The sequence below is a fragment of the Vicugna pacos genome, chromosome 31 (genome assembly GCF_048564905.1).
Source record: "Vicugna pacos chromosome 31, VicPac4, whole genome shotgun sequence".
NCBI classification, from domain to species: Eukaryota; Metazoa; Chordata; class Mammalia; order Artiodactyla; family Camelidae; genus Vicugna; species Vicugna pacos.
This window is the reverse complement of record NC_133017.1, coordinates 21,466,721-21,491,151: the sequence shown is the minus strand read 5'-3', so window position 1 is coordinate 21,491,151 and position 24,431 is coordinate 21,466,721. Positions and strand designations below refer to the sequence as shown.

General features: G+C 50.0%; 2 protein-coding genes across 6 annotated transcripts in view; both read left to right on the top strand.

Moving 5' to 3' along the window:
• Positions 1 to 6,637, top strand: part of XPO7 (exportin 7) — a 73,075-nt gene extending 66,438 nt beyond the window's left edge. For all 4 annotated transcript variants that reach the window (XM_072952718.1, XM_072952719.1, XM_072952717.1 and 1 more), the window contains 6 exons: positions 16 to 230; positions 465 to 603; positions 2,359 to 2,519; positions 3,441 to 3,539; positions 4,050 to 4,177; positions 5,053 to 6,637. In XM_072952718.1, coding sequence (XP_072808819.1) covers positions 16 to 230; positions 465 to 603; positions 2,359 to 2,519; positions 3,441 to 3,539; positions 4,050 to 4,177; positions 5,053 to 5,146 — 836 coding nt within the window. In that variant the 3' untranslated portion in view covers positions 5,147 to 6,637. The remainder of the gene's footprint in view (positions 1 to 15; positions 231 to 464; positions 604 to 2,358; positions 2,520 to 3,440; positions 3,540 to 4,049; positions 4,178 to 5,052) is intronic.
• Positions 6,638 to 11,127: 4,490 nt separating this feature from the next.
• NPM2 (nucleophosmin/nucleoplasmin 2) lies at positions 11,128 to 22,114 on the top strand. 2 transcript variants are annotated; one of them, XM_072952721.1, is made up of 9 exons: positions 11,128 to 11,156; positions 13,448 to 13,528; positions 13,660 to 13,745; positions 13,945 to 14,070; positions 19,681 to 19,774; positions 20,533 to 20,708; positions 20,869 to 20,903; positions 21,757 to 21,790; positions 21,898 to 22,114. In XM_072952721.1, exons 2-9 carry the CDS (start codon positions 13,471 to 13,473, stop codon positions 21,940 to 21,942), a joined length of 654 nt encoding a protein of 217 aa, XP_072808822.1. In that variant the 5' UTR covers positions 11,128 to 11,156; positions 13,448 to 13,470; the 3' UTR covers positions 21,943 to 22,114. The 2 variants fall into 2 exon arrangements, with proteins under 2 accessions (XP_072808822.1, XP_015093712.1); XM_015238226.3 differs by lacking the exon at positions 11,128 to 11,156 and adding an exon at positions 12,905 to 13,185.
• The last annotated feature ends 2,317 nt before the right edge of the window (positions 22,115 to 24,431 follow it).

Below are 24,431 nucleotides of genomic sequence, written 5' to 3'. Positions count from 1 at the left end.
CATGTGTCTACTCAGGCAATCGCATCCTGACACTAGGAGAGGTCCCGAAGGATCAGGTGTACGCACTGAAGCTCAAGGGCATCTCCATCTGCTTCTCCATGCTGAAGGCTGCTCTCAGTGGGAGTTACGTCAATTTTGGAGTCTTCCGTCTCTATGGGGACGACGCCCTGGACAATGCTTTACAGACCTTCATCAAGCTGCTCCTCTCTATTCCCCACAGTGACCTCCTGGTAAGCCCTGAGCTTCGGCTGACAGGCTCTGAGCCCCTTGTCAGGTCAGGCTTTATTTTGCTGAGACCGTGGCTGAATGTTTCTCTAGAGGACTGTAAGCTGGCTGCACCTGGGTCTTTTGTCTTCCTGTTTGACGGTAGCCAAGCTTTTTTGCTTTTGTTTGTTTTTTGAGAGCTCTCGCTCTGCATGCCGAGGTACACAGAGCCGAGTAGATTTCCATCCTTTCTCTCACAGGATTACCCCAAGCTCAGCCAGTCTTACTATTCACTACTGGAAGTCCTGACCCAGGACCACATGAACTTTATTGCGAGCCTGGAACCTCGTGTCATCATGTACATTCTCTCTTCCATTTCTGAAGGACTTACTGCACTTGGTAAGCACCTGGGTGGGCTGGTAGGTTGGTAACCAGAAAGGGAGAATCTCGCCCCAGAATCCAAAAGGATTCCTGCGCTGGGAAGTTGGCCCTGACAACAGAGTGTGTAGCTCCTGGGCACGTTCTCGTCCAGCAGCTCCTTCCTGACCCCCTCCCTCAGACTAGGCGCCGTGCTAGGCGCTAAGGGTACAGCCGTTCGTAGCACGTAGTCCCTGTCCTTTCGGGGCTTTTTATCTGGCAGATGAAACAGACAGTGTGTTACTGCACTAACCTGCTTCCCACACAACAGTAGGGGCGGGGACGAAGCGCTGTGGGAGCTCTCGGGAAGAATGTACCTAAACTCCTGGTTTTGAAGAGGTGGGGTCCCGCAAGGCTGGCCAGAAGAATTGGTATCGAAGTGCAAACCTAAGAGCCGAACAGGCGTTACCTGACGCGTGGGGGGCGGCGCCTCCCAGCAGCAGCGCAGCGAGTGCTAGCGCCTCGGGGGGAGGGAGGCGCCGGGAAGCCCGGGAGCTGGCACGCTCAGGCGGGCAGGAGAGGAGGAAAGGGGTGAAGTGAAGATGGGGGGGAGGCGGGGCAGATCTGGAGATCGTGAAGGGCGCCCTTAAGCCAGATCAGGTGTTTGGATTCTGTCCTTCAGGCAGTGGAAGGGTTTACGCAGCTGGCTCCAGGAGGTTGTTCATCCTACTCCACCTGGTTCTTGCCAACCATTTTGTTACCGAGCTGCCTTGCAGCAGCCCTGGCAGGTGTGTGTGTGTTCAGGGAATAAAATACATTTTATATTAGGCTGAGCAAAACATAAATAGAAGATTAAGTTAGCTGCAAAATAATCGCGGTATAGTGCAAATGCACAGAGGACTCCTGGACTGTCTACCCTGGTGAGTTGTCCCCAGCTTGGTGCCACGTCTCTGATACGCGTTTACCGCCAGCAGGGTGCCTAGCTGTATGCAGAGCAGACCAGCCAGGGTATCAGGCCCTGGCCTTGGACGGCTGTGTTACAGCTTCTTGAAAATAGAAGGGCCTCTGCATAGACGGAACCAGGACGGTTCACTCTTTTAAGGGCCCATCCCCCGGTTCTCTGGCCTCAGCTCTGCCCACGCGCTGCGCTGCAGGGTCCCCTTTATAAAGTGCAGAGACGAGCCTGCATCTTCCTGCCGCACACTCCCCGGAGGTGCCGCTCTCACAGGCTGCAGATGTGGATGGGCTGCATTCAGCTGGGTGGGTGACGTCGCCCAGGCAGCTCAGGGCTCACATCTCAGATCTGGATTCTGATCACAGCTCTTCGAGTCACTAACAGTGTGATCTTGAGGCAAGTCGCATAACCTCGCCAAACTTCGGCTTATTCATTTGTAGAGAGGAACACCTACTTCCTGGAGCTCTCGAAAGTTAAAACAGACACAGTAACCTACAGAGTCCTTAGCACAGTATCTGGCACAATGAAAGCACTTGCTGTGTTGTACGGGATTTGTTATCTTTTATGAAGCAGAAGACAAATCCGCATTACACTGAGTCAGTAACTTCAATGTTATTTATTTATATTATTAGCTTTTATGACACGCTCACTTTCAAACTCAGAAGTGGACCTTGCTGTATGATGAGGGTGAGAGGTTAACAAGCAGCGGCCCCGGCTGCACCGGCCACAGTTCCCAGCCTGACTCTGTGGGGTCTCAGCCAAGCGCAGTCCGCGTTTGCCCGAGTCCCCGTCAGCAGCTCAGTGTCCCTGCTCTGCTCCGCTCCTGCCCCTCTTTCTTCCAGACACCATGGTGTGCACAGGCTGCTGCTCCTGCCTGGACCACATCGTGACATACCTCTTCAAGCAGCTGTCACGCAGCACCAAGAAGAGGACGACACCCCTGAACCAGGAGAGTGACCGCTTCCTGCATATCATGCAGCAGCATCCAGAGATGATCCAGCAGGTAGGACCTGAGGCAGGGACAGCGTGGGGTGTCCCGCATGGGAGAACCGCTCTGCGACGAGAGCGCGAAGGCCAAGCAAGGTGATGAGTCTAGTGTTTCACCTGGTTCATGCTGCCAAGGCAAAGTTTACGCCTTAAAATTGCAGTGGATTTTGAGTTTGCTGAGTAATCACTGGATATGGATGTAGAAAATCTGAAAAAAATCAGGTTCTGAATTTTTCTTCTGAGAGTCACACCAGTGCCCATGCCCTGGGCCTGTCCCTTGAGCACTGTCCTCCTTCCATGACAATGACCTTGCTCACCCATTGCCATAAATGGAGGCCAAGTTAGCGGTAGTCAGCGGTAAAATTTGTACTGCCACCTGCAGAACAGAAGCAAGAATGCAGGTCAAAGGAAATAACCAGCTACAGGGAGATCAAACCATACACTTGCCGTCATTTTATTTCTATGCAGCATCTTTTCAAAAATAAGATCTGTAGAAATACACCAGGTAAAAATAGATTTTTTGCAAATAGTATTTCAGCCAATCCCATCTTTGTCTACATTGTTCTCTAAAGAAGTAGTGAACGTCCCAAAAACATTATAAAGCTCTTTTGTCTGAGAATCGTTCCTGGGAACTACAGTGCAAGGCGATTTTGCATATTATAATCATTTACTTGATCCGTCCCATTCTCCACAGAAATCAGGGTTAACTGGGAAGGTCTGTTTTTAAAAGAATTATCAAACCAATTTAAAGAACAGGAAAGCAGTTATCTCGGCAAGAAAGCCTACCTTGTAATACGAGGTCAAAAGGAAGCTTCCAGAGATACCTGTCTGGCTCGCCCTGGACAGAAAAGGCCCTGCGCCTGATAAGCTCCTCTGGAGCCTGATTCCCTCCCGGGTGGCTGTACACGAGGTCACTCCTCAGGTTCTCCATTTCCAGATGCTGTCAACGGTGCTGAACATCATCATCTTTGAAGACTGCAGGAACCAGTGGTCTATGTCCCGCCCTCTGCTTGGCTTGATTCTACTTAATGAGAAGGTAAGAGAGCCAGCTCCCTGGGGTCACAGGGACACCCCCTCCACCCCCTGATGGTGAAACGGGGAATGGCCCATTTCTGAGCGTGTCCTATTCATGCTTTGAACACCACATAGTCATTTAATGGTCAGAAGTCAGCCCCTGGGTGGGGCAGGTCAGACAAAAAGTACAGGATGAGGAAGTGTTGCAAGGAGAGGGTGCACCTGGAGACCAGAGCACCCGAGACCTGAGTCCTGGCTCCAGCCCTACCATCAGCAAACAGAAATTAGCTTAGAGATCGCTAAGGAAGGAGGATCTGGAGCCGATGGCCCTCACGGTGTTTACAAATTTAAAATTCTTAAGATAAAAATGTATCATCTTACCGGTGCTTGAACTTTAAAAACCGTACCCAGTGTTGGTGCCGGTTCAGCGCTGCGTTTCTTCCGGGAGAACACCCCTTCCGTCTGCAGCCGATGGGGGCCGGTTCGCCTTTCCCCGTCTTCTGTCCTCACCTTCTCTCTCTCTGTCCCACAGTATTTTTCTGACCTAAGGAACAGTATCGTGAACAGCCAGCCACCAGAGAAGCAGCAGGCTATGCACCTGTGTTTCGAAAACCTGATGGAAGGCATTGAGCGAAATCTTCTCACGAAAAACAGAGACAGGTGAGTGTGGAGCGCCCTGCCAGGAAATCCTAGGCAGCTGTTGTTTTTCAAATCACTGAAATAAGGGAGATGCCTGAGAAGCCCCCTAGAGGCCGTCTGAAGCAGTGCTGCCAACGGAGAAGCAGGCCCCGTCAGTGACGGCCAACTTCCCAGTAGCCACACCTGAAAAGGGCAAAAAATAACAGACAAAATTCGTTTCGATATGTTTTATTTAAGCCATGTATCCAAAGTATTATCATCTCAATTATAATCAGTATTTTTTAATTTAGAATTTTAACATCCTTTTTATTGTAGTAAGTCTTCAAGGTCCTGTGTATTTTACACTTAATAGGGCATCTTAATTTGGATGCTAAATGGATTTTTAAATTTTCTTTAATTTTAATTAATTTAAAATATGGCATTTTAATTTAAAGTTAATTAAGATGTGACTGGGGAATTTTGAATTTAAAATTTTTTTTAATCTGATTCGGTTCCTCAGTTGCACTGGGCACCATTCAGGTGCTCAGTAGCACCACCAAACTAGACAGCACGGGTCCCCTGGCATTAAGAAATGAGGCAGTGACATTCCCTTCCAGCCCCCACCTTGTGAGGGCTACTTCCCACCTCCGTCAGTGAGATTCCTTTTGTGCTGCCGTGAGCCCAGGACAGTTCTCAGAGCCCCGGATCGCGAGGCCTGCCATGAAGCTGTCACGTTGAAGGGGGCACAAAACTGGCCCAACTTTTCCTTAAAGTCTTAAGACTGAGATGAACCGACTAGAAACCACCCATCAGTCCGCACGCTCTGCCTTGTGAGCCACTTGCCAGCTAGAAACGTTTTAGGCAAAGGCCTTTCCTTTCCGCCCAGCTCCCCCAACCCACGCGCATCCTCTCTGTAGGTTCACCCAGAACCTGTCAGCATTCCGTCGAGAAGTCAACGACTCGATGAAGAATTCCACTTACGGCGTGAATAGCAATGACATGATGAGCTGACACCTCCTTGGACTCTGCCTGTACAGAGCAGCGGCCCTGTGGTCTGGCCCAGAGAGGCGAACAATTGCAAGGGAGAGGGCCTGGCTGATCCTGGCTCGCTCCTCCAGGGGTGCGGGGAAAACGGCAGAGGTCACCTAGCTTCTTCCCCAGGGAGTAGGGGTGTGCGTGCACTCACAGGGGCAGGGCGCTGCTGGTTCCGGGGGGCTTGGGTGGGAAGGGCGGTGGGAGGAGATAGAGACACAAGCGTGTGAGACTCCAGCCCCCTCCCCCTGGGGCCGCCCAAGGGGAAGAGAACCCCCAGTGTCCTGCCACAACCTGCCTTGTATAAACATGTACATTTTTTCATAACATTTTGAACAAGGTTTATATTGACTCAAGTTTAAAAACAAAGTGTGACTGAAAAATTTTTACAGAGTCTAGTGCTGACGTGAGGGATTGTGTATGCGAGTGAGGAAAATATGTGTATTCTGGTGGCCTGAAGCTTTACTGGACGAGGATGTGTGAACGTGCAGAGATATATTTAGTGACACAGTGTAGAGGCAAAAAAAAAAGTAAAAATTCCAAATGTATATTTTTTCTTATCGCCCTTTCCTTGGCCCCCGAATTACCACTTCCTGGTCCTGCATTATCCTTGTTGTTAGGAACTCTAAGCCATGCGAGCACCAGCCCGCCCCGGCCCCGGCAGCCGTGGGTGCTGCCCGAGGCCCCTTGGCCTCCTGCAGTGGCAGACGGCTCCAGCTGAAAGTGTTCGGTGATCTCAGCTTCATCCTTTTCCCCACTTTGCTTCCCCTCCTCCTCAGACAGATGCCTCTTGCTTTTAAAAGTCAGATGTAACCCTGTGACCCAGGGCTCTTGGTCTCTGTAAAGGTGGGGACCAGAGAGAAGGAACCGAGCCGGCTGCTCTCCCGTCGAGCAGCTGGGATGAGTCCACCAGAGGCCGCCACGTGCGGCCAAGAACTCGTCTTCCCCAGCCCCCGGGGCAGCGTGCGTGGGTGTGTGCGTGTGGATATTTATATGTGTACCCTGCACTCGTGAATGTATGAACTGGAGGAAGTTACAACGGTGGAGGGGTTCTTAATAACAAGGTCTGCCTAGCATGAAGTATTTAACATCCTCCCGCCCCTTTAAAAATATACATTTTTATAAAATGAAAACCATAATAAATGTTTTGAATATTAAAAAGAATTAACCTACAGAGGAAAAGTAGTGGGGAAAGCTGCCTGCCGTGTACTTTTCCCACATCGTTGCTGCTAGTTGTGCGCATCTCTAGTTCAGCTCTCGCCCATGGGACACTCATCAATTAGGTTTTATTTTATTTCTCTCTCCTACCCCCGGAAACAAGCCTGTTGATTTTTTTTTTCCCCTTCTCCTCTGGCGACTGTGTGGTGAATCCTTTCTCGCGTGATCAGGTTGCGGATAGACTTGTAAGGGTGTTTGCTGCATACAGTGTAAGCATTGTGACCGCCAATAAACTTCAGTGGTTTCTACTGACCGGTTCGAGCAGTCCAGTCCAGTGTGTCGCAGGGGCGCGCCTCACTCTGAGCGCGTGGAGACGTGTGAAACGTGCGTTCCTAAGAGCCAGCGGGTGACAGGGACCCCCTCAACCTTGTGAAATCAGCCCGCGTCTCACTGGGCTAAGTCTGACTCAAGGTCTTTTAAAGAGAGAACTGGTTTAGTGATGTATGTATATCTATATAAAAACTAGGCTGTGTCCACAGCACGGAAGTGAAGCCACTCTGCCTCTTCACAGGCTTCCAGGTAACAGATGACGCGGTAACCAGCAGACAAGTAGTAACCACAGAGACCCCGGCTTCGTTGCTGTTCTGACATCTCCTCTAATGTGGGCTGGGCTTCACTCATTAGACCCTGACAAGTCCAAGGATAAATGCTGTCCCCTAAAATACTTCGCAGAATTATCAAGTGAAGAACACAGTAATTAACAGGGACTATTTCGCATCCCCGTGCTACGCAGGACCTCCGTATAAAACAATTTAGTTGCCAAGAACATTGAAAAGTATTAAGGTACAAGGGGGAGGGTGTAGCTCAGTGGTAGAGCATGTGCCTAGCGTGCAGGAGGGCCTGGGTTCGGTCCCAGTATCTCCATTTAAAAAAGCAAATAACCTAATTACCTCCTCCTCCCCTTTAAAAAAAAGAAAAGAAAAAAATTTTTTAAGTATGAAGGTACAGATACCTACCTGCACCTTAATACAGACTTAGACATCACGGGCTCTGGAGGGCCACTCTCGTCCACTGGATGTACTGCCACCTTTCTCTGCTGTTTCCATCTCTGGGCCAAAGTTATTTCGAAGGGAAAAAAAAAGTGTATTCTAATAGCTAGAAGGCAAACAGAATTAATTCATCTTAGCCAAGTCTGTCTCTAAGCCTAGTAGAAACAGAAACTGGTCAGGCTTCATTAATAATGCAAAACACTCCAGCCACATGCTCCAGGGACCTGGAACTCTAGTTCTGTGGTAAATAAGACAAATAACTTTCTCACAGGTACTTGAAGAAGAACCCCCTCTCCCTCAACTATCCTGAGATGTTGATTGATGAGCAAAACCCTCAACAGCCCCCACCTTTCTTTCCCCAAAAACAATTTCAGAGGCAAGGAGCTCACCGGAGATGGTGTCTCCTTGGTGCGGCCCTCAGCAGTCCCGTCGTGACAGTGCCCAGAGTCAGTCTGCCCCAGCCACATCAAACTTTTTAAACAGTGAAGCAGCTCCTTTCATAATTGACAGTTTTAAGAGGGACACCCCAAAAATAGCCCTTTTTCCTGATCAATGTCACATAATTCAGCATAATAAAAGTGAAAGCTATCTTTAAACACTGAGTTTCCCCAAGAAATCTTGTGGAGGTTTTATTCAGTTGAAGCATGAGTTTATTACCTCTAGGCTATCCTGGGCATCATGTCAAGTGTCTCTGGGCAGTGTCCCCTGATGCCAGCTGTACCTGAACACTGACAAAACACCTGGGTCCTTCACTGCAGATTATTCCACTGTATTATGTATTTGTTTCATTGGCTTTGCCAGCAAATAGGGTTATCTATCCCCCTATAGTATAAACCAGACAAAGGAAGAAGGGATTTGGCCCAGGATCCAATTTTAAGTTTTTTAGATTTTAAGAAATACGGATTTTCAGCCAAGTATCAATTTTCTAATGACAGGTGATAACCTATTAAGAAATGATAGTTTCATATTCTCCAAATATGAATTTAAGAACTTGTTTTCTTCTCCCCAAGTGGGAAAGTGTCCTACTACCTTATGAATCTTCAACCAAGTGTGGAAACAGACTTCTCAAAATATCGATGGTCGTGTTACGGGTAAGACAAATTGATTCTAAAGCCACAACCTTTCTATATCCCGTCTACCACCAGCCCACCCTCCCTCCATCCAAGATCTTTGGCTAGATCTACAAACCTAAGTTGTCATGTGAAGCTACCCAATTGCCAAAGGAGAAAAGCAAAGCAAAGAGAACCACAGGGAAACTGCAAAAGCCGTAACTCGGATAAGGCCTGAAAAAATGTGTATGACTGTAACTATTTAAAACTCCTAGTTCTTTAAATATTTTTAGAGTAGACTTGATTTTTAAAAAGTACTCGCCAGCCATAATACAACAGCCAGTTAGGTGCTAAATAATGTCTGAGAGGATCTTTGCCTCTGTAGTATGTCTCCTGGGTCCGTTCTATCTATCTTGGGTTTCTTTGATAACTCTGGAGTTCTCTAGTCAGCCACTTTGGTGTATTTCAGGATCAGTGGGTCACTAAACAAATCAGCTGCCAGACAGTGGGACATCAGATGATCAGAATGGGGGAATGAAATCAAGCTTGGAATATTACCCCCTTCCCCAGAAAACCCTTATGTTTCTCAGGACTGCCTGGCTGCTGTCTGTTCATTCATCAGAACCCACTATAAGCCAGATACCTTTTGGAGGGTCAGCAACAGAAAAGGAAACTCAAGAAAACCAAAAAACATTATTGGCAAGGCAGATTCATTGCCACTCTTCTGTATAGGAAGTGCCAACTGACTCCAGTGTGGTAAACAGTTCTTATACAAACACCATATACAGTGATACTTTAAATTCTGTTTGATAACCATGAAGACAGACAACTCATAGTGAACATAAGTGTAACAGCGTCATCTGTGTGTCCCAAACCATCCATCCCATTCCTGGGTTACAAAGGAATGAAGAGTGACTCATGAGTTATCTCCTAACCCCTGCTATTGGATAACGAATTGAGCAAGTCCACACGTACCTGGAGGGCAGCCAGACTCAGAATAAAAACATTAACTGGACAATAGATGTGACCTTAGGTAAAGCTCTTCAGCGTCCGACAGTAGTGACAGGGTGGGCGAAGGTGAGAGCAGTACCCTCAATATCCCGAGCCACCCCTCTTTGGCTCTTAGACAGATGATGCTGCAATGAAGTTAAAGCATCCTCCCGGCTGAATTAGTTCAACTGGGAAATCAGTGGGGATAAAACTACTTTTCAGTTTAAGAATATAACAGGCCATTATCGTTTGTATTTTTCGGAAAACCAATTCCCCACCTTTAACACCTTGCAGTCTGGGACGGGTTATAAAGCGAACCGTCATAAACTACCAAGCAAGCTACTGCAAACGCTGCCGGAGAACCCTTCCATTCGTCTAGATCCCTGCCACTGCGAATTCTGCCTCCACACCCTACCTCGTGCCTTTTCCCTCTCTTAGTCTAGATTTTCATGCCCACTTTTCAAGACCCAAAGTAGAGCCCCACTTCCTCTCTGAAGTCTCCCCTACTAGCCCCGGCCCTAAGTCTTACGGCGTACTCACCGGCTTATCTGAGGTATTCCTAACCCCACTCCTTCCCCGTCCCAGCAACCAAACCGGGACCAGACGAGAAAGGTCGTAACGAATGAAAAGAGTGTGCATCTGGGGCGTGGGAGAGGCTGCAAAGGAGGGAGCTGGAGAGCAGCAGGACCTCATCGGGGGAAGCCCTCGCAGAGAGCGCCCCCGGCTGCCTGCTTGAGCTGGTTAACAGCTCGATGCCACAGGCCCCTACCGAAAGGAAAAGAGCAGAAGCCGCTGACAACAGCCCCCACACCGCGGGAAGGAAAGCATTCAACCCCAGCCCAGCACCACTTGCCCAACAAGCCTCCACACACCGGAGGCGGCCCGGCGCGCTCCTGGCTCCCCGCCGCGCCTGCGCACGGCGGCCCGCCCCCGAGGCGCAGGCACGCCCTCTCCGCGCCGCTCGCCACGCGCCCTCCCCCCCGCTCTGCGCAGGCGCGGGCGGGGCGCCTTCCTGCTCCCGCGGGCCGCCGTGCTGCGTCTAGCCTGAGTGCTCCGTGGTCGGTGGAGCGTTCTCTCGGGGAAGGCCAGAGTTGGGCCGTGTGCCCGGCGGAGGTATCCGCGGAGGTGGTCACAGGGACACTGTTCCAAGACCTGGTCCTTGGCCGGGAAGAACTCAGTGGAGTGGGCGAACAGGCTGGAAAGGGTGGTCATTGCGCTCTGAGTTTGCTCTGGGAGTAAGGAGGAGGGGCCTCCAGGAACGAGCAAGTCACAGGAAGGCAATGAAAAAACACTGAGACATGAAACATCCTGTACCTTTCCCGGAGTTGCAAAAACAGCAGTGACCGGAGGGAGAGGGCAGTGCTGAACGTGTCTGGATGAAGGGTGGGGCACAAGAGGTTGGGATTTGATCCCAAAAGCCATTAAGTTTCAAAGCAAGCTAGTGACCAGTCTTTAACTCACCAACTAGTGAGTAATAAGAATTTGAACCAAGACAAGGGCTGTGAAGAGAGAGTTGAGAAATATAGGGGGTGAGGGGTGCAATCAGCGGACTTTGTGAGGGTCAAGGAAAGCACATTGTAGTATGATTCCCAGGATCCAGAATAGGGCTCCAGGTGACTCAAGGCGGAGGAATCGTGGGACACTATGGAGGAGAGGGCGGAGCATTTGGTGAGCTTGGATGGAACTCTTATCCAAGGAGACTTCCCTGCTCTTGCAAACAGAGCACCTGGAATTGCACAAAAAGTAAGAAAACAGAAAAAGAGGGAACACGTCCCAATCATTTTATAAAACAAGCATTCCCTGATAACCAAAACCAGACGAAGGCATTAAAGAAGAATGGGAAAACACCTTCAGACTGACCTCCCTCATGAACGTGAACGCAAAAATACCTAACAAAATATAAACAAATCAAATCCAGGAATATATGGAAAAGCATAATACTTCATGACCAAATGAGATTGACCTAGAAATGCAGGTTGGTTTAAAACATTCAAAGACTCAGTAATTCCCCATATAAACGAAGGTGGAAAAGCTGATTGTCTCGATGGATAAAGAAAAGGCACATGACAAAATTCAGCACCCATTCATGATGAAAAAAATTGTCAGCAAGTTAGAATGAGAAACACTGTTAACCTGTCCCAAAGACGTCTATGAACACCCTACCACCAGCAGCATACCTGAAGCTGAGAGACTGAATGTCTCCCCTAAGATAAAAAACAAGAAAGAATGCCCACTCTTACCACTTCTATTCAGCTTTGTACCTGAGGTCCTAACTACAGCAAATAGGCAAGAAAATAAATAAGTATATGAATAAAAGACGCATAGGTCAAAAAGGAAGAAATAAAACTGTCTTTATTCACAGATGTCATGATCTGGGGTACAAAAAAGCTACTGGAACTAATGAATTGTGCAAAATCAGAATACAAAGTTAATATACGAGAGCCAACTGGATGTCTGTATACCAAAAGTAAACTATTACAAGATGAAATTTTAACATATATACTATTTGCTGTAGCATCCAAAAACATGAAAACACATAGGAATAAGTTTAACAAGATGTGTGCCAGATCTGAAAATAAAAATCTATAAAACATTACTGAGGAAAATTAAAGATCCAAATAAATGAAGAAATTAAAACATGTTCATGGATTGGAGGACTCAAAATTGGGATGGCAATTTTCCCCAAATTGAACTATACATTCAACAAGATCCCAGTAAAATTCCCAGGGGTTTTTGCTTATTTGTTTGTTTTTGTAGAAACTGACAGGCTGATTCTAAAATTTATATGAAAATGCAAAGAATCTGGAAGATCCAGAACAGTTTTGAAGTAGAAGTACAGAGTTGGAGAACTCAACTACCTGATTTCAAGATTTACTATAATGCTACAGCATTCAGAACAGTGTGGCATTGGTACGAGGGTAGGCAGATAGACCAATGGGACAGAATAAAATCCAGAATTAGACCAACAAATATGGTTAATTGATTTTTGACCGAAGTGCCAACAAGGTAATTCGATAGAGAAAGAATAATCTTTCCCAAAAAGGGTGCTAGAGGAATTAGATGTCCACTTAGGGGGAAAAATGAACCTTGACCCTTATCTAACATCATGCAGACAAATTAACTTCAAATGGATCACGGAAGTAAAAGTAAAAGCTAAAACTGCAAGACTTCTAGAAGGAAACAGGAGTTTCACAACCTTGAGTTGAGAAAAGATTTCTTAAAATATAAAAAGCGTGAGCCATAAAAGAAAGAAAAATATTTGGCTTCATCAAATATTTGGCAGGGAAGGAAGGACACTCGGAAAGGCAGTGAGCACGAGGGGGCAATAATGCTGCTGCTTCCTGCCTGGTGGCAAAGCACCTCCAGCTGGCGGGCTCCCGCAGCAGGCCTCAGTGGATCCCCATTGGTCAGGCAGGACACGGTTCTCACGGCGTGATCGTGGACCGGCAGCATCCACCTCACCTGGGAACCGGTTACAAATGCCAATTCTCGGGGCCTCAGCCAGACCTCCCCAGTAGGAAACGGTGGAGGTGGGGCCTGGCGCTGTGTGGTTCAACAAGCCGTCCAGGTGCGTCTGAGGCGCAGCGAGGAGGAGAGCAGAAGAACCGAATGGGGCTCATTAGCCCCCTCCCGTTAACCCCTTCCCAGGCTTCATAACGGCCCTCTGTGGGCGGCCGGCCCTCAGGTGAGGCCGGGATGAGGCTGGAGTGAGGGAGCCCGAGGGATCCGAGGAGGAGCGGATGGCGTGAGCCGCGCCCGCGAAGCAGGGACGGTGAGATGGAGGAGCTGCGAGACGGCCGGGCTCCGGGCCGAGCGGACCTGGGACCCGGCACCGCCCGCCTTCCGCGCGGCTGCCCAGCGCCGCAGCCCAGGGTGCGGGGAGGGCCTGCAGGGCAGCCGGGCCCCTCGCGGCCTCCTCTTCTGCTCGGGGCGCTCTGAGCACCCCCCGTCCGCGGAGTTCTCCCCGTGGGGGCCCCCAGCTCGGGTGTGGGCGGCTGTGCCGGCCGGGGGTTGTAATGGGTCCCTCTCCGCAGCTGCTCGGCCCCCGCCCCGCATCATGAATCGCAGCCGCACGAGCAGCACCTCCGAAAGGGCGGCACCAGCCTTTCTCTGGGGTGAGTGAGGCCCTGGCTGTTCTCAGAGCACCCGGGGTCCTGGGGGCGCGTCACCCCGGGGGCTAGGGCTGGAGGGAGAGAGGGGACGCCTCCCTGGAGCCTCCCCTCCCGCACGCCGTCTACCTTCGCAGGTTGTGAGCTAAACCAGGAGAAGCCCACGTGGACCTTCAAAGCCCAGAAGGAGGGGAAGCAGGACTGTAAGCTCTTGCTGAGCACGGTGGGTGTCCCCCCCGCTCCTCCACCCCCACCCCACCCCCACCCCCACCAGGAGGGGAGGAAGGTTGGAGCCGGGAGGGACTTGGGCAGGTACAGAGGAGCAGGTGGGATTGCGCGGTTCCACAGGTGGAGCAGGGTTTCCCTCCTCTGCCCTCAGGGTGATGAGGTTTTCAACCCTATCTGCTTTCGTCACCTCTCAGATTTGCCTGGGGGAGAAAGCCAAAGAGGAGATGAACCTGGTGGAGATCCTGCCTCCAGGAAGCCATGAAGACAGGAAGAGGAAGCCCATCATCCTTGCCTCCCTTCGGGCCTCTGTCCTCCCCATGGTGAGCCTTTCCCTGCGGCTCTAGGAAAACCCTGGCCCAAGCCCTAGGAGGCCGCACTCAGGCCTCACCCTCTGCGTGGGGATGGACCCTAGATGGGGTGCCCGCGTCCTGCGGGAGTGCAGCTGTGCTAGAGAGGCGCAGAGGCCAGGACTAAAGGCCTGGACTCAGGAGGCAGGGAGGCCCGTTTCCAGCCTTGTCCACTCTAGCAGCTGAGTGACACGTCAAATAACCTCTCTTCCAATCACATTTTCACCTGTTTACTGCTGGGAACCAGACACTGTTGATTTACATACTGCTTGTGGATCCAGAAATTCTCACATCTAATAATTTATCTTGAATTTTCTATGCAAATCTTTGTGAATAATGGCAGTTTTTGTGGTTTGTTTTTTCTAATCCTGTTAACACTGGCCGGGATCTCCAGTATAATAACTCTAACCCTCCAATTAGTCCAGGACAAAAAACTTTCTCTAACACCCTGTATCTGACCCACCTCTTCACTCTGCCTTCACAACATACCCCAGTCTGACCGCATCTCACCACCTCCCTGCTACATCCTGGTCCAGGTGACCATCACCTCTTGCTCACTTTCATTGCAGGGCCTCCTAACTGGTCTACCGGCCTTCATCCTTGGTCCCCTCTAGTCAATTCCAGGGGGCAACAAACTACTGGATTAAGTCCAGACGGCTGCCTGTTTTTGCAAATAAAGTTTTACTGAAACACAGCCACACTCCTTCATTTACGTATTACCCATGGCTGCTTTCACTCCGTAACAGCACAGTTGAGTCGTCTCCACAGAAACCATATGTTTTAAAAGCCTGAAATATTTACCATCTGTCCCTTTACAGAAGAAATTTCCCGACCTCTGGTCTATGCTATATACAGCTGCCAGAAAGATCCTTTTAAGTAAAGGTCAAATCCTGTTGATTCTCTGCTAGAACACTTAGATCAGTGACTTCCTAGTTCATTTAAAGTGAGATTCAAAATCCTTTGTGTTCTGGCCCTCAACAACTTCCCGGATCTCAACCTTTGCTGGTCCCCCGACCCTAACCCTGCTAGAACCACGCTGGCTTCCTTGATTCTACACTGCGAGTTCCAAACATTCCCCCTCCGTGGAATCTTTACGTTTACTGTTCCCTGTGCCAGGGACACCCTTGCCCACCTCCCCCTTCAATCTGGTGTTTGTTCAGACCTCATCTCATTGGTCGTTCCTGGCTACAAACAGCATCCCGTCTCTCTGCCCAACCCCTAATCGCACATTCCCCCCATGAGATCCATCACTGACACTGGTTTTCATCTGCGCATTGTCTGTCCCCCAAGTCAGAATATAAACTCCAAGAGAGCGAGGATTTCGCCTGGTTTTCTGCATTATCCGTAGTGCGTGTATCCTAGTGTCTGCATGTTGTAGGAACCCAGTGTCTACTGTGAGTGAGTAAGTAAGTGGACGAACTATGTGGGGCTGGTTTGATTGTTAAACTACTGTGACTAATAGTTTTAGATCTACTCAGATGTTTCTGGTTCTTTGGGTTAGTTTTTTGTCAGCTGTATACAGTGAGATTCACCAGTGTTAGGTGTACAGTTGAGGAATCTGACAACTGTATATAACTGGGCAAACCACCAAAATCAAGGTAGAGGATTTCCATCACCACCACCATCCCACCAAATTTCCTCATGCGTCTTTGCAGTTAATCCCTTCCACCCACCACTGCCTCTGGTAACCACTGACCTACTTTCTGTCACCAGAGTTTAGCCATTGCTGTAAATTCATTTAAATGGAATCATAAAATACATACTCTCCTGGGCTGGCTATTTTCACTTAGCATAATGCTTTTGAGACTTATCTATGTTGTTGGTGAAACACTAACATGCTCCTTTCTTATATCTGGGTAATATATATGCCACTCTATGATACATATAATACATATAGTGTATATTATATATAAATATATTGCATAATTATATAATATAACATTTATCTTATATATAATACATATACACATATATAATATAAAATCCATTAATTCAGCTATTTATGGACATATGGACATTTTGGGTAGTTCCCAGTTTTGGACTGTTATCAATAAAGCTGCTATGAATGTTTGAGTGTATTTGTATAGACAGGTTTTCATTTCTCTTGGGTAAATACCTAGGAGTGGTACTGCTGGATCATGGAATAAGTATACGTTAAACTGTATACCAAACTGCTAAACTGTTTTCCAAATTGCTGTACCATTCTGCATTTGTACCAGCAATGTTTGAGAATTCCAGTTGCTCCACGTCCTCATCAACACTTGGCATTGTCAGTCTTAATTTTAGCCATTCTAATATATACAGGGTGGCATCCCATCTTGGTTTCTATTTTTCCTTGATGGCTGGTGATGTTGACCATCTTCTTATTTGGGTTTTGGTCTTTTGTGTATCTTCTTCTGCAAAATGCCTGTTTAGATGCCTTGCCCATTTTTAAATTGAGTTATTCTTATTGACTTGTAGGAGTTTTTTTTAATAGTTTTTGGATATACGTTCTTTATCAAAAATATTTCAAATACTTTCTCCTAGTGTGTGGCTTGCCTTTTCATTTTCATAATCATATTTTGTTTGTTTTTATTATTTTAATATTTCTTAAATGGACCAGAGTAACAAATATGCAGTTTATCTACTCTGCTGGGTTTTGTTTTGTTTTGTTTAGTACTTTTTTTTAAATTGAAGTATAGTCAGTTTACAATGTTGTGTCAGTTTCTGGTGTACAGCACAATGTCCCAGTCATGCATATACGAACATATATTCATTTTCATATTCTCCTCTTTTCTCTTTCACTGGTTTGGAATCTGCAGAATCTCATTCTAATCTTTATTGGTTCTCCTTAATTTTTCAACAGTCATGCATGATCAAAGCCTAAAATTAACGTTTTATTCCTCCTGAACCAAGGGGTTCTAATTACCCTCTTCTTAACTTACATGTTGTTACCATGTAGCATTTTAGCTCCAACTTGTTTTAAACCCACTTAACATAGTCCTGCTTCTTTTACAGGAATGCTTATTTAGGCCTTTGCTGACTAATTTGTTTTCTCACCACTGCTTTTTGCAACCACTTCTTCCTTCTCAGTTTAACTGCCGTCTTTTGGAAACACCCCCTAGGAGGTCTGGGAGTAGTAAACTTACTTGGGCTTTGCTCAGAAACATCTTTATTTTACCCTCACTCCTTGGCTGTCCTTTTACAGAAGAAGTTTCCCAGCCTCTGGTCTATACTATATACAGATGCCAGAAAGATCCTTTTAAGCAAAGGTAAGAGGTTATTTCCCTCAAAACATTGGTGATGCTATTTCTGTTCTTCTGGTTCCTGGTGTCACTGTTGAAATCCTCAGTCTCTCTAGTTATTGATCCTTTTTTTTTTTTGGAAATCTGTCCTCTCCGGTTGAGTTTTAGATCTGCTTTGTTCTAGCTGACTGCCATCTCACCATGGCATATTCAGCTGCGGATTTCATCTGTCAGGGCTTCGTTTCCTGAATATGAGGATCTGTGTTTTGGGATCATTTCTGGAGAATTCTTGGTTGTTACCACTTGGAACGCTGGCTCCACTCTCCGCAGTCCCTAACTCTGGTTGGACGCATGTTGGACCCTCTGGTCTGTCCTCCAGGTCCAGCTCCTCCCTCATGTTTTGTTCATCTCTCTCTGTGCTGCGTAGGGGATGGTTTCTTCCCAGCGCTTCCCCAGTTTACTGATTTCTTGCTTCAGCTGGTTCCATCCTGCTTTTTAACCATTTGTTCAGTTTATTTCAATGCTTATGTTTTTGCCATCTAGAAGCTGCCTGTGGTTCTTTTGATTTTTTGTAGTATCTTGTTCTTACAGTTCTGATTCCTACTTTTTATATTTCTGGTTTTCGTCAAACTCACGGCATGTTGTTCAGGCTGTGATTTCCTTACCTTGGCTTCTGAGCTGTACTGGGCTGCCCCGGCTTCTTTCTGCTGCCGCCGGCAGGGCGGTTTCTTGTGCGTTCTGTCATTTTAGGTGGTGAGCTCGTCTTCTGGTTTGGTTCTGTTTTCTGAAAGAATTCCGCGTGGAAAGAATTTGGAGTGTCCCAAGAGAGCGGCTTTGTGTTTGCGTCTGCCACTTGCCCCAGGAATGTCCCACGCCTGGGATTTTATACAGAGCTCTTGGCTTGGCAGTTCCCGCCGAGTAAATCCAGACTTGGTGTGAGTGAGAGGAACGGCCATGGAAGACAGGAGACTCTGTGACCCCAGCCACGTGTCTTCCTTTCCCTCCTTTGATGGTGGGTCGTTCCTACTTGGATGGTTTGGGGTCCTTCAGTCCCCTCTCCTCAACCTGCACTCTGGGGCTTTGTACTGACATGTAGCCCTTTGAGGTCCTCAGCCTCCATACGGTGGGCTCTGTCATGGCTCCCCTCTTAAGCCCAAGGCCTTGTGCTTAAGTGTTACAACCTGAGTGTTACAACCCTCACTGTTTTCAAGGACGTCCTCCCTTCCGCTCCTGCAGCCTCAGCCCCTGCACAAGCCGCTCTTCACTCTGACCCCTGGGGTCTCTCCTTTCTGTCTTACTAGTCAGGCAGGCAGTAAAAACATTGGATTACATTTATCCAGCATCCCTAGGTGCTTGTGGCTGCAGAGTTCCAATTTTTGCTAACCTACTTCCTGTCTGAACCAAAACTCTAAATTAATCTCCCAGCCTCACTCTCCTCTTCTGCAAAGGAATCGCCCCTCCTCTGTGGGCTTCTTGTGAAGATTTAAATGAGACAAAGCAGGTAAGATACTTTGCATGGGGCCTGGCACGTGGTAGGAACTTAAGAAAGGAGTGTCATCATTGTTACCCTAGAAAATTTGCGAAGTTTGGAAGAGTTTAAGGACTACAAACACTGCACCACCCACTGAACATGATGGCTGGCACTTCCGTGTATTTCGAGCCTGTATTCCTGTGTGTGTTTCCACATTACTTGTAGGACAGTGGTAGGGCTGTAATACAACTTTGCATCTGCTCTCCTCCTTTGAGCAGAGCCTTTGCTGGCTTGGGCTGCCGTAACAAAACACCACGAAGGAAGTGATTTAAACAACAGGTGTTTATTTTGTCACAGTTCTGGAGGCTGGAAGTCTGAGATCAGGGGGCCACTGGGCCTCCTCCTGGGTGACAGATGGCTCCCTTCCACGTGTGTCCTCACATGGCCTAGAGAGAGAGCATGGTCTGGGCTGGTCTGCCAAGGGCACAAATCCCATCACGAGGGCCCCACCCTCTGGACCTCATCTGACCCTCATTGCCTCCCGAAGGCCCTGTCCTTGATACCATCAAGCTGGGAGTTGGGACTTCAACATAAGAATTGGGGGTGGGGGGCACAGTTTGGTCCAGAGCTGTCAGACCTCTCTGTGCAACAGCCGCCCCTCAGCCTGGAAGCCCGTCTGCAGTCTTGGCAAGAATGAGCTTCTCAGATCCGTTTTCTCTGACAGAGGCCACGTCAGGAGGAAGGTCCAGAGGGGCTGAGAGTGCAGAGAGGTCCAAGGAAGCCGGGAAGCCTGTGTGGTTGAGGACAGGGGATAAACTGAATATTTCTGCGGGAGGCCAGCCCCCGCCAGGGGCCAGGCCTGAGCGGCCCCCGCCCCTCCCCCTGCAGGTCGTCCTGGTGGGGTTGGAGCTCTCTCCTCCAGTCACTTTCCACCTCCGGGCTGGCTCTGGACCCGTGTTCCTCAGTGGCCAGGAATGTTACGGTAAGTCCGAGCTTGGGCCTGAGAAACATCTGAGGGTACAGGGCCCAGCACAGGGTCGAGGACGTTACAGGTTCCCAAACCCTTGAAGAGTTCTTGTATTATTAGGGAAGATCCCCAAGGGGGCAGAATCGCCAGCAGCCTGGACTAGAAGGCCACGGGCACGGGGCCTAGCCCCGGATCTCCTGTGCCTCTCCCCACGTCCTCTGGGGCTGCAGCCCCCCAGCTGCACCACGAGGGTTGGGGTACACTGGTTTCAGCTTCAGCTGTGGGGAGTAAATGACATATTCGGGAAAAGCACTCAACTTGATGCCTGGTGGCAGCGGTAACAGGGACGCTAGCAGATCGCTGAGCTGTTGACCCTTGATGTTCCTTTAACTGCCCTCTTCTCTGTCCAGTGATGCCTCTTTCATCGGGATTCTCTCCTGCCCCAAACCCTGGCAGGTTCCACTTCCCGCGGAGGGAGGTGTGGATTCCTTAGCTGCTGGTTCACTCTCTCCCTCCTCCCTCACCCACTCCTTCCCGGTGTGAGTCCCCCTCCTGCCCAGCCAGAGCTGCAGCTCACCGCCCCCCCCCCCCGCCCTCCATCCACCCCTCAGCCCTCACCTTTCAGGGAGGCTAGAGAGGAAAACAGGTGGGCAGGTGAACACTTCCCACTTCCAAGTTGGGATCCCCCAGGGCAGGTAGATCTCTGCGGGAGGAGGGCCGAGACCCTGTGGCTCCGAGGCCCTGCTTCTCTCACGCCATCACTGACACTTCAGACCTACCCTGGGAGGAGGAGGAAGAGGAAGAGGGCCTGGAAGAGGAGGAGGAGGAAGAGGAGGAGGAAGATGATGATGACGACGACGATGATGATATAGACTCGTCCCTAGAGAAGGAGACCCGGGTCAAACAAGTCAAGAGGCTGGTGCCCCAGAAGCAGACAAGCGCTGCCAAGGTGAGGGAGGGGGCCCCCCAGAGGCTCCTCAGGGACCTGCGGGGAGTTGAGAGTTGAGGGCTCTGCGGCCTGGGGCAAGCCCTGCCAGGCGCCTGGTAGGAGTCCACTCTGACCCTGGGCCTCACCCAATCTCCCAATAATGCTTGCCTTTGGTTTCCAGAAAAAAAAAGTGGAAAAAGAAGAGGAGGCAGCGAGGTAACTCTTTCCATCTGTTTACTTAGCCAAAATCTTTTAGCTGAGGTATATAGCGCTCCAAAGAGAATGATGCTGTAGTGTGTGGTACCCAGGGACACAGGTGCGCAGGTGTGCTACCACCGTTGGTTGGCACGGCCTTTTTGAAAAGCATTCCCACAGTCCTTATCTTCTGACTTAATTCTGCTTCTGGTAGTTCCTTGCAAAGAATCTCACCTGAAATCATATGCACTAGGAAACTTACCACTGCATGACTCAAATAATAGTGAAAAATGGAAGCATTCTAAATGCCCGTCAATATAATAGTTCCTTAAACTATGTCACAGCTTCTCAATGGAATGAGACATATGCCACGAAGGGTACAGCCACCTGGGAAGTGTTCATAGAATTCAAAGAGCAGGATAATAAGTGATTTTCATTTTATTTCACGTTTTTAGAACAAACAAACAAAAAGGTCCTGAAAGGAAACACACCAAAATGTTAATATTGGTAGGAGGTAAAGGAAATTATAGGTAATTTATCCTCATTTCTAGTTGCTGTATTTTGTGCAATGTGGTTAACATTACTTTTATAATGAGAAAGAAACATTTGTGTCTTACACACAAATAAAGGAAAGCAGATGGAAGCTGAGGAAGAAAAAACATCTTGTTTAAAAAGAGAGTCAGAGTGGTCCCCAGCAGGTGACAGGTGGCCAGGCGAATTTGGCAGCTGCCACCTCTCCAGGTCCCAGCCCCCTGCTTCCAGGGCCCAGTTCTCCAGGGTGGGCACCAGGAGGGCGGGGGGCTACTGGCATGGAGCTGAGCACTCTCTTTCCCTCCCACACCGCCACTCCTCGCCCAACCCCACCCTGTTCCAGATACAGTCTTAAAGACAGGAGCCCTCTGAGCAAGGTGAGTACTGACAAGAAGGGGCTGGCCCCCCTGGGGGAGGGTGTCGACTCTGAGGAGGTGCCAGAATGGGGGGGGGCGGGACCCTGGAGCCCTCCCTTCTCTCATAGGCCAAAACCACAATCAAACCTAAAAAGCCGGGATCCAAGAAATGAGGAGCCAGGAGTGGCCTGGCCCTAGTGACCAAGGGCGAGCCCGCGAGACCTCCATGCTGAGTCTGTGATGGACGTGTTTGGGGGAAACACAGGAGCACCTCACCCCAACTCTTGGTTTCAGAAGGACCGGGAGGGAAGAGCCCCGACCTGAGGGCCACAATAAAGTTTGCTTTGCTAGGACCGCTGCAGCAGTCTCTCCCCAGGACCTGTCATTGCCGGCTGCAGTGAGCCCATGTGCCCGGCAGAGGGCGGCCGTGTGCCAGCACTCCCCGACCGGGGGCCCCAGCCCGCTGTGTTCTGCTTTCTCTCCCTCTTTTCTTGGCACCGTCCCCCTGCCAGCTTTGGGGAAAGACTCAAGTGTCTCAGCCCCCTGCCCAGCTTCAACCTTCTGCCCTCTGGCCTGAGGGAGGGAGCCAGAGCTGGTGTGGGTCTTCCTGCCCCCACACTCCTGGCAGGGCCTGGCTTTCCACATACAGAACTGAAGGGCGGCCCCTACCAGGAAGGGGACAGCCTGAGGCTCTGCGTCTCCAGGCCCCAGCCTAGTCCTGCTTTCCCGGGGGGGGTGCGCCCTTTTCAGGGCGAGCTACCCCCAGGGACCTCTCTGGTGTGAAGATCTGTGTCGGGCAGGAGCCCAGAGGCCTGCACCTTCAAGGAAACCTCCCTAGTGGGGAGATGAGGCAGGCTTGATGGGGGCTGTCAAAGGTCTCGTCCAGGACGTGAGCCGATGAACACGCTCAGGCCCCAGACTAGCGTTCCCCCAGGGTAACGGTCAGAGCCACCAGAACAGGGTTCGATAAATTGTTGGAGTAAAGCCAACAGAGGATGGGAAGGAGGATGAAGGACCCATTGTGTGACTCTGGCCTCCTGCCCCCTCCCAGCCTGCAGAGCCACTTTGAGGCTGGGTTCGCCCTCGGTGACACACAGATGGCCCCCTCTTGAGTTTGCTGGCAGAGCCTCTGCTGGGCTTCCCCCCGAGACTCCCCAGCACCCCGACTGGCCAGGCCTGGAGTGGGCCTGTGTGGAATTGACCTTGCCCTCTCCCCCAGGACCCAGCGAGTGGGTCCCAGAAGATTGGAGGTCCCTGAATGCCAAATGCCAGGCTTGAGTCCCCCCTGCCCCACCCTCCACCCCAGTCCAGCTTCCCTTGATGCCAGAATGGGGTGCAGGGAGGGCAGGGCTGGCATTCTTTCTCCTGTTCCCTACACCCCCGAGACAGATGCGGGCTTGGTCCCACCCTCTGACAAAGGAGAACAAGCTGCTGGCCTCAGTCACCCAGAGTGACACGGGACATCAGTTCAGGTCTGGCTCCAGGCAGGCAGCTGGTATTCACCATGAAGCTGTGGCTTCATGCCACAGCCATACAGCGTAGGCAAGGCAAGGCAAGTCCCCTCTTCGTGTCGCCTGCAGCCTAGTGGAAATACAAGAGCCAACGCCGTATTGTCAGTTACCATCCAGTGCTTTGGAGGAAGTAAAACCGGCTAATTTCCAGGGCGGGGAAGTGCTGTTTCATTAGATCTGAGAAGTTCCCCTGAGGGTGGTGGTTACACATGGAGCTGACAGAAGGACATTCCTAGGAGCAGGAACAGAGGGTGCAAAGGGCCTGAGGCAGAACAAGCTTGGAGGTTTGGAGGGAAAGAAGGCTGATACCATCACAGTAATAACACTGGGCGCTGGGCACCGCTCTAAGTGCCTCCCATGGCCTCACTCCTTTGATCCTCACAACCGTGCCTTGAGGTGGATATTATTGGCCCCACTTCTCAGATGTGGAAAGTGAGGCACAGAGAGGTTAAGCAACGTGCCCCCAAGGGCACACGGCCAAGAAGGTCACATGGCCAAGAAGGTCACACAGCCAGGGAGTCCAGCCCAAGCACTTGTTTTTAGCCACTCTAGTCGGGGGGAGAGGGAGGTGTGGGCCGCAGCCGGAGCGCTAGGACACTGAGAGCAGAGTGGGAGTTAGAACAGAGTCCGCCGTATAACTGGAGCCCAGCATGGGCCGCTCTGGAGCGATTATAGCAAAGCCACTGTCCGCGAAGGTACTTCTCCCCTCCACCAGCCCTAGGCAAGCACCCGGTTCTCTGGCTCAGCTGTGGGCCTGCACAGAAGGGCACTCAACAGCTAAACCGCTGACCATTTGATTTCCACGTGCCAGCAGGAGGTGGGGCTCAAATAGCAAAGATGGGGGGGTCTGTCTGCACTGTTACAGTGTCCTTCACCCTTCTCCAGCCCTTCTGTTTGTCAACAGGAAAAGGGTGGGCTGGGGTCAAAGCAGGTGGTGACAAGTGGCAGGTCCCCCCGCAGGTGGGCTGTGTGTCTGCACAAGCCAGGCTGTTAGGAGCAGGCGTGAGACGCCCCAGTTGGGGGATGTCGAACTTGGCACTAGGGGGTGGGATTAATCACCTTGGCCCAGGCTACTTCTCACTTCCCTTGTCACCTCCTGCCACCCCCCATAAATGTTAATGAACCCTACCCTTCTCCCCTCTCCCAGCTCC

Excerpts from the sequence above, each read along its gene's own strand:
- NPM2 (XM_072952721.1), top strand. The coding sequence starts at position 13,471 with ATGAATCGCAGCCGCACGAGCAGCACCTCCGAAAGGGCGGCACCAGCC. Across the intron at positions 13,529-13,659 it reads GGCACCAGCCTTTCTCTGGG|GTTGTGAGCTAAACCAGGAG; the intron begins GTGAGTGAGGCC and ends CTACCTTCGCAG. Across the intron at positions 20,709-20,868 it reads AGCAGACAAGCGCTGCCAAG|AAAAAAAAAGTGGAAAAAGA; the intron begins GTGAGGGAGGGG and ends TTTGGTTTCCAG.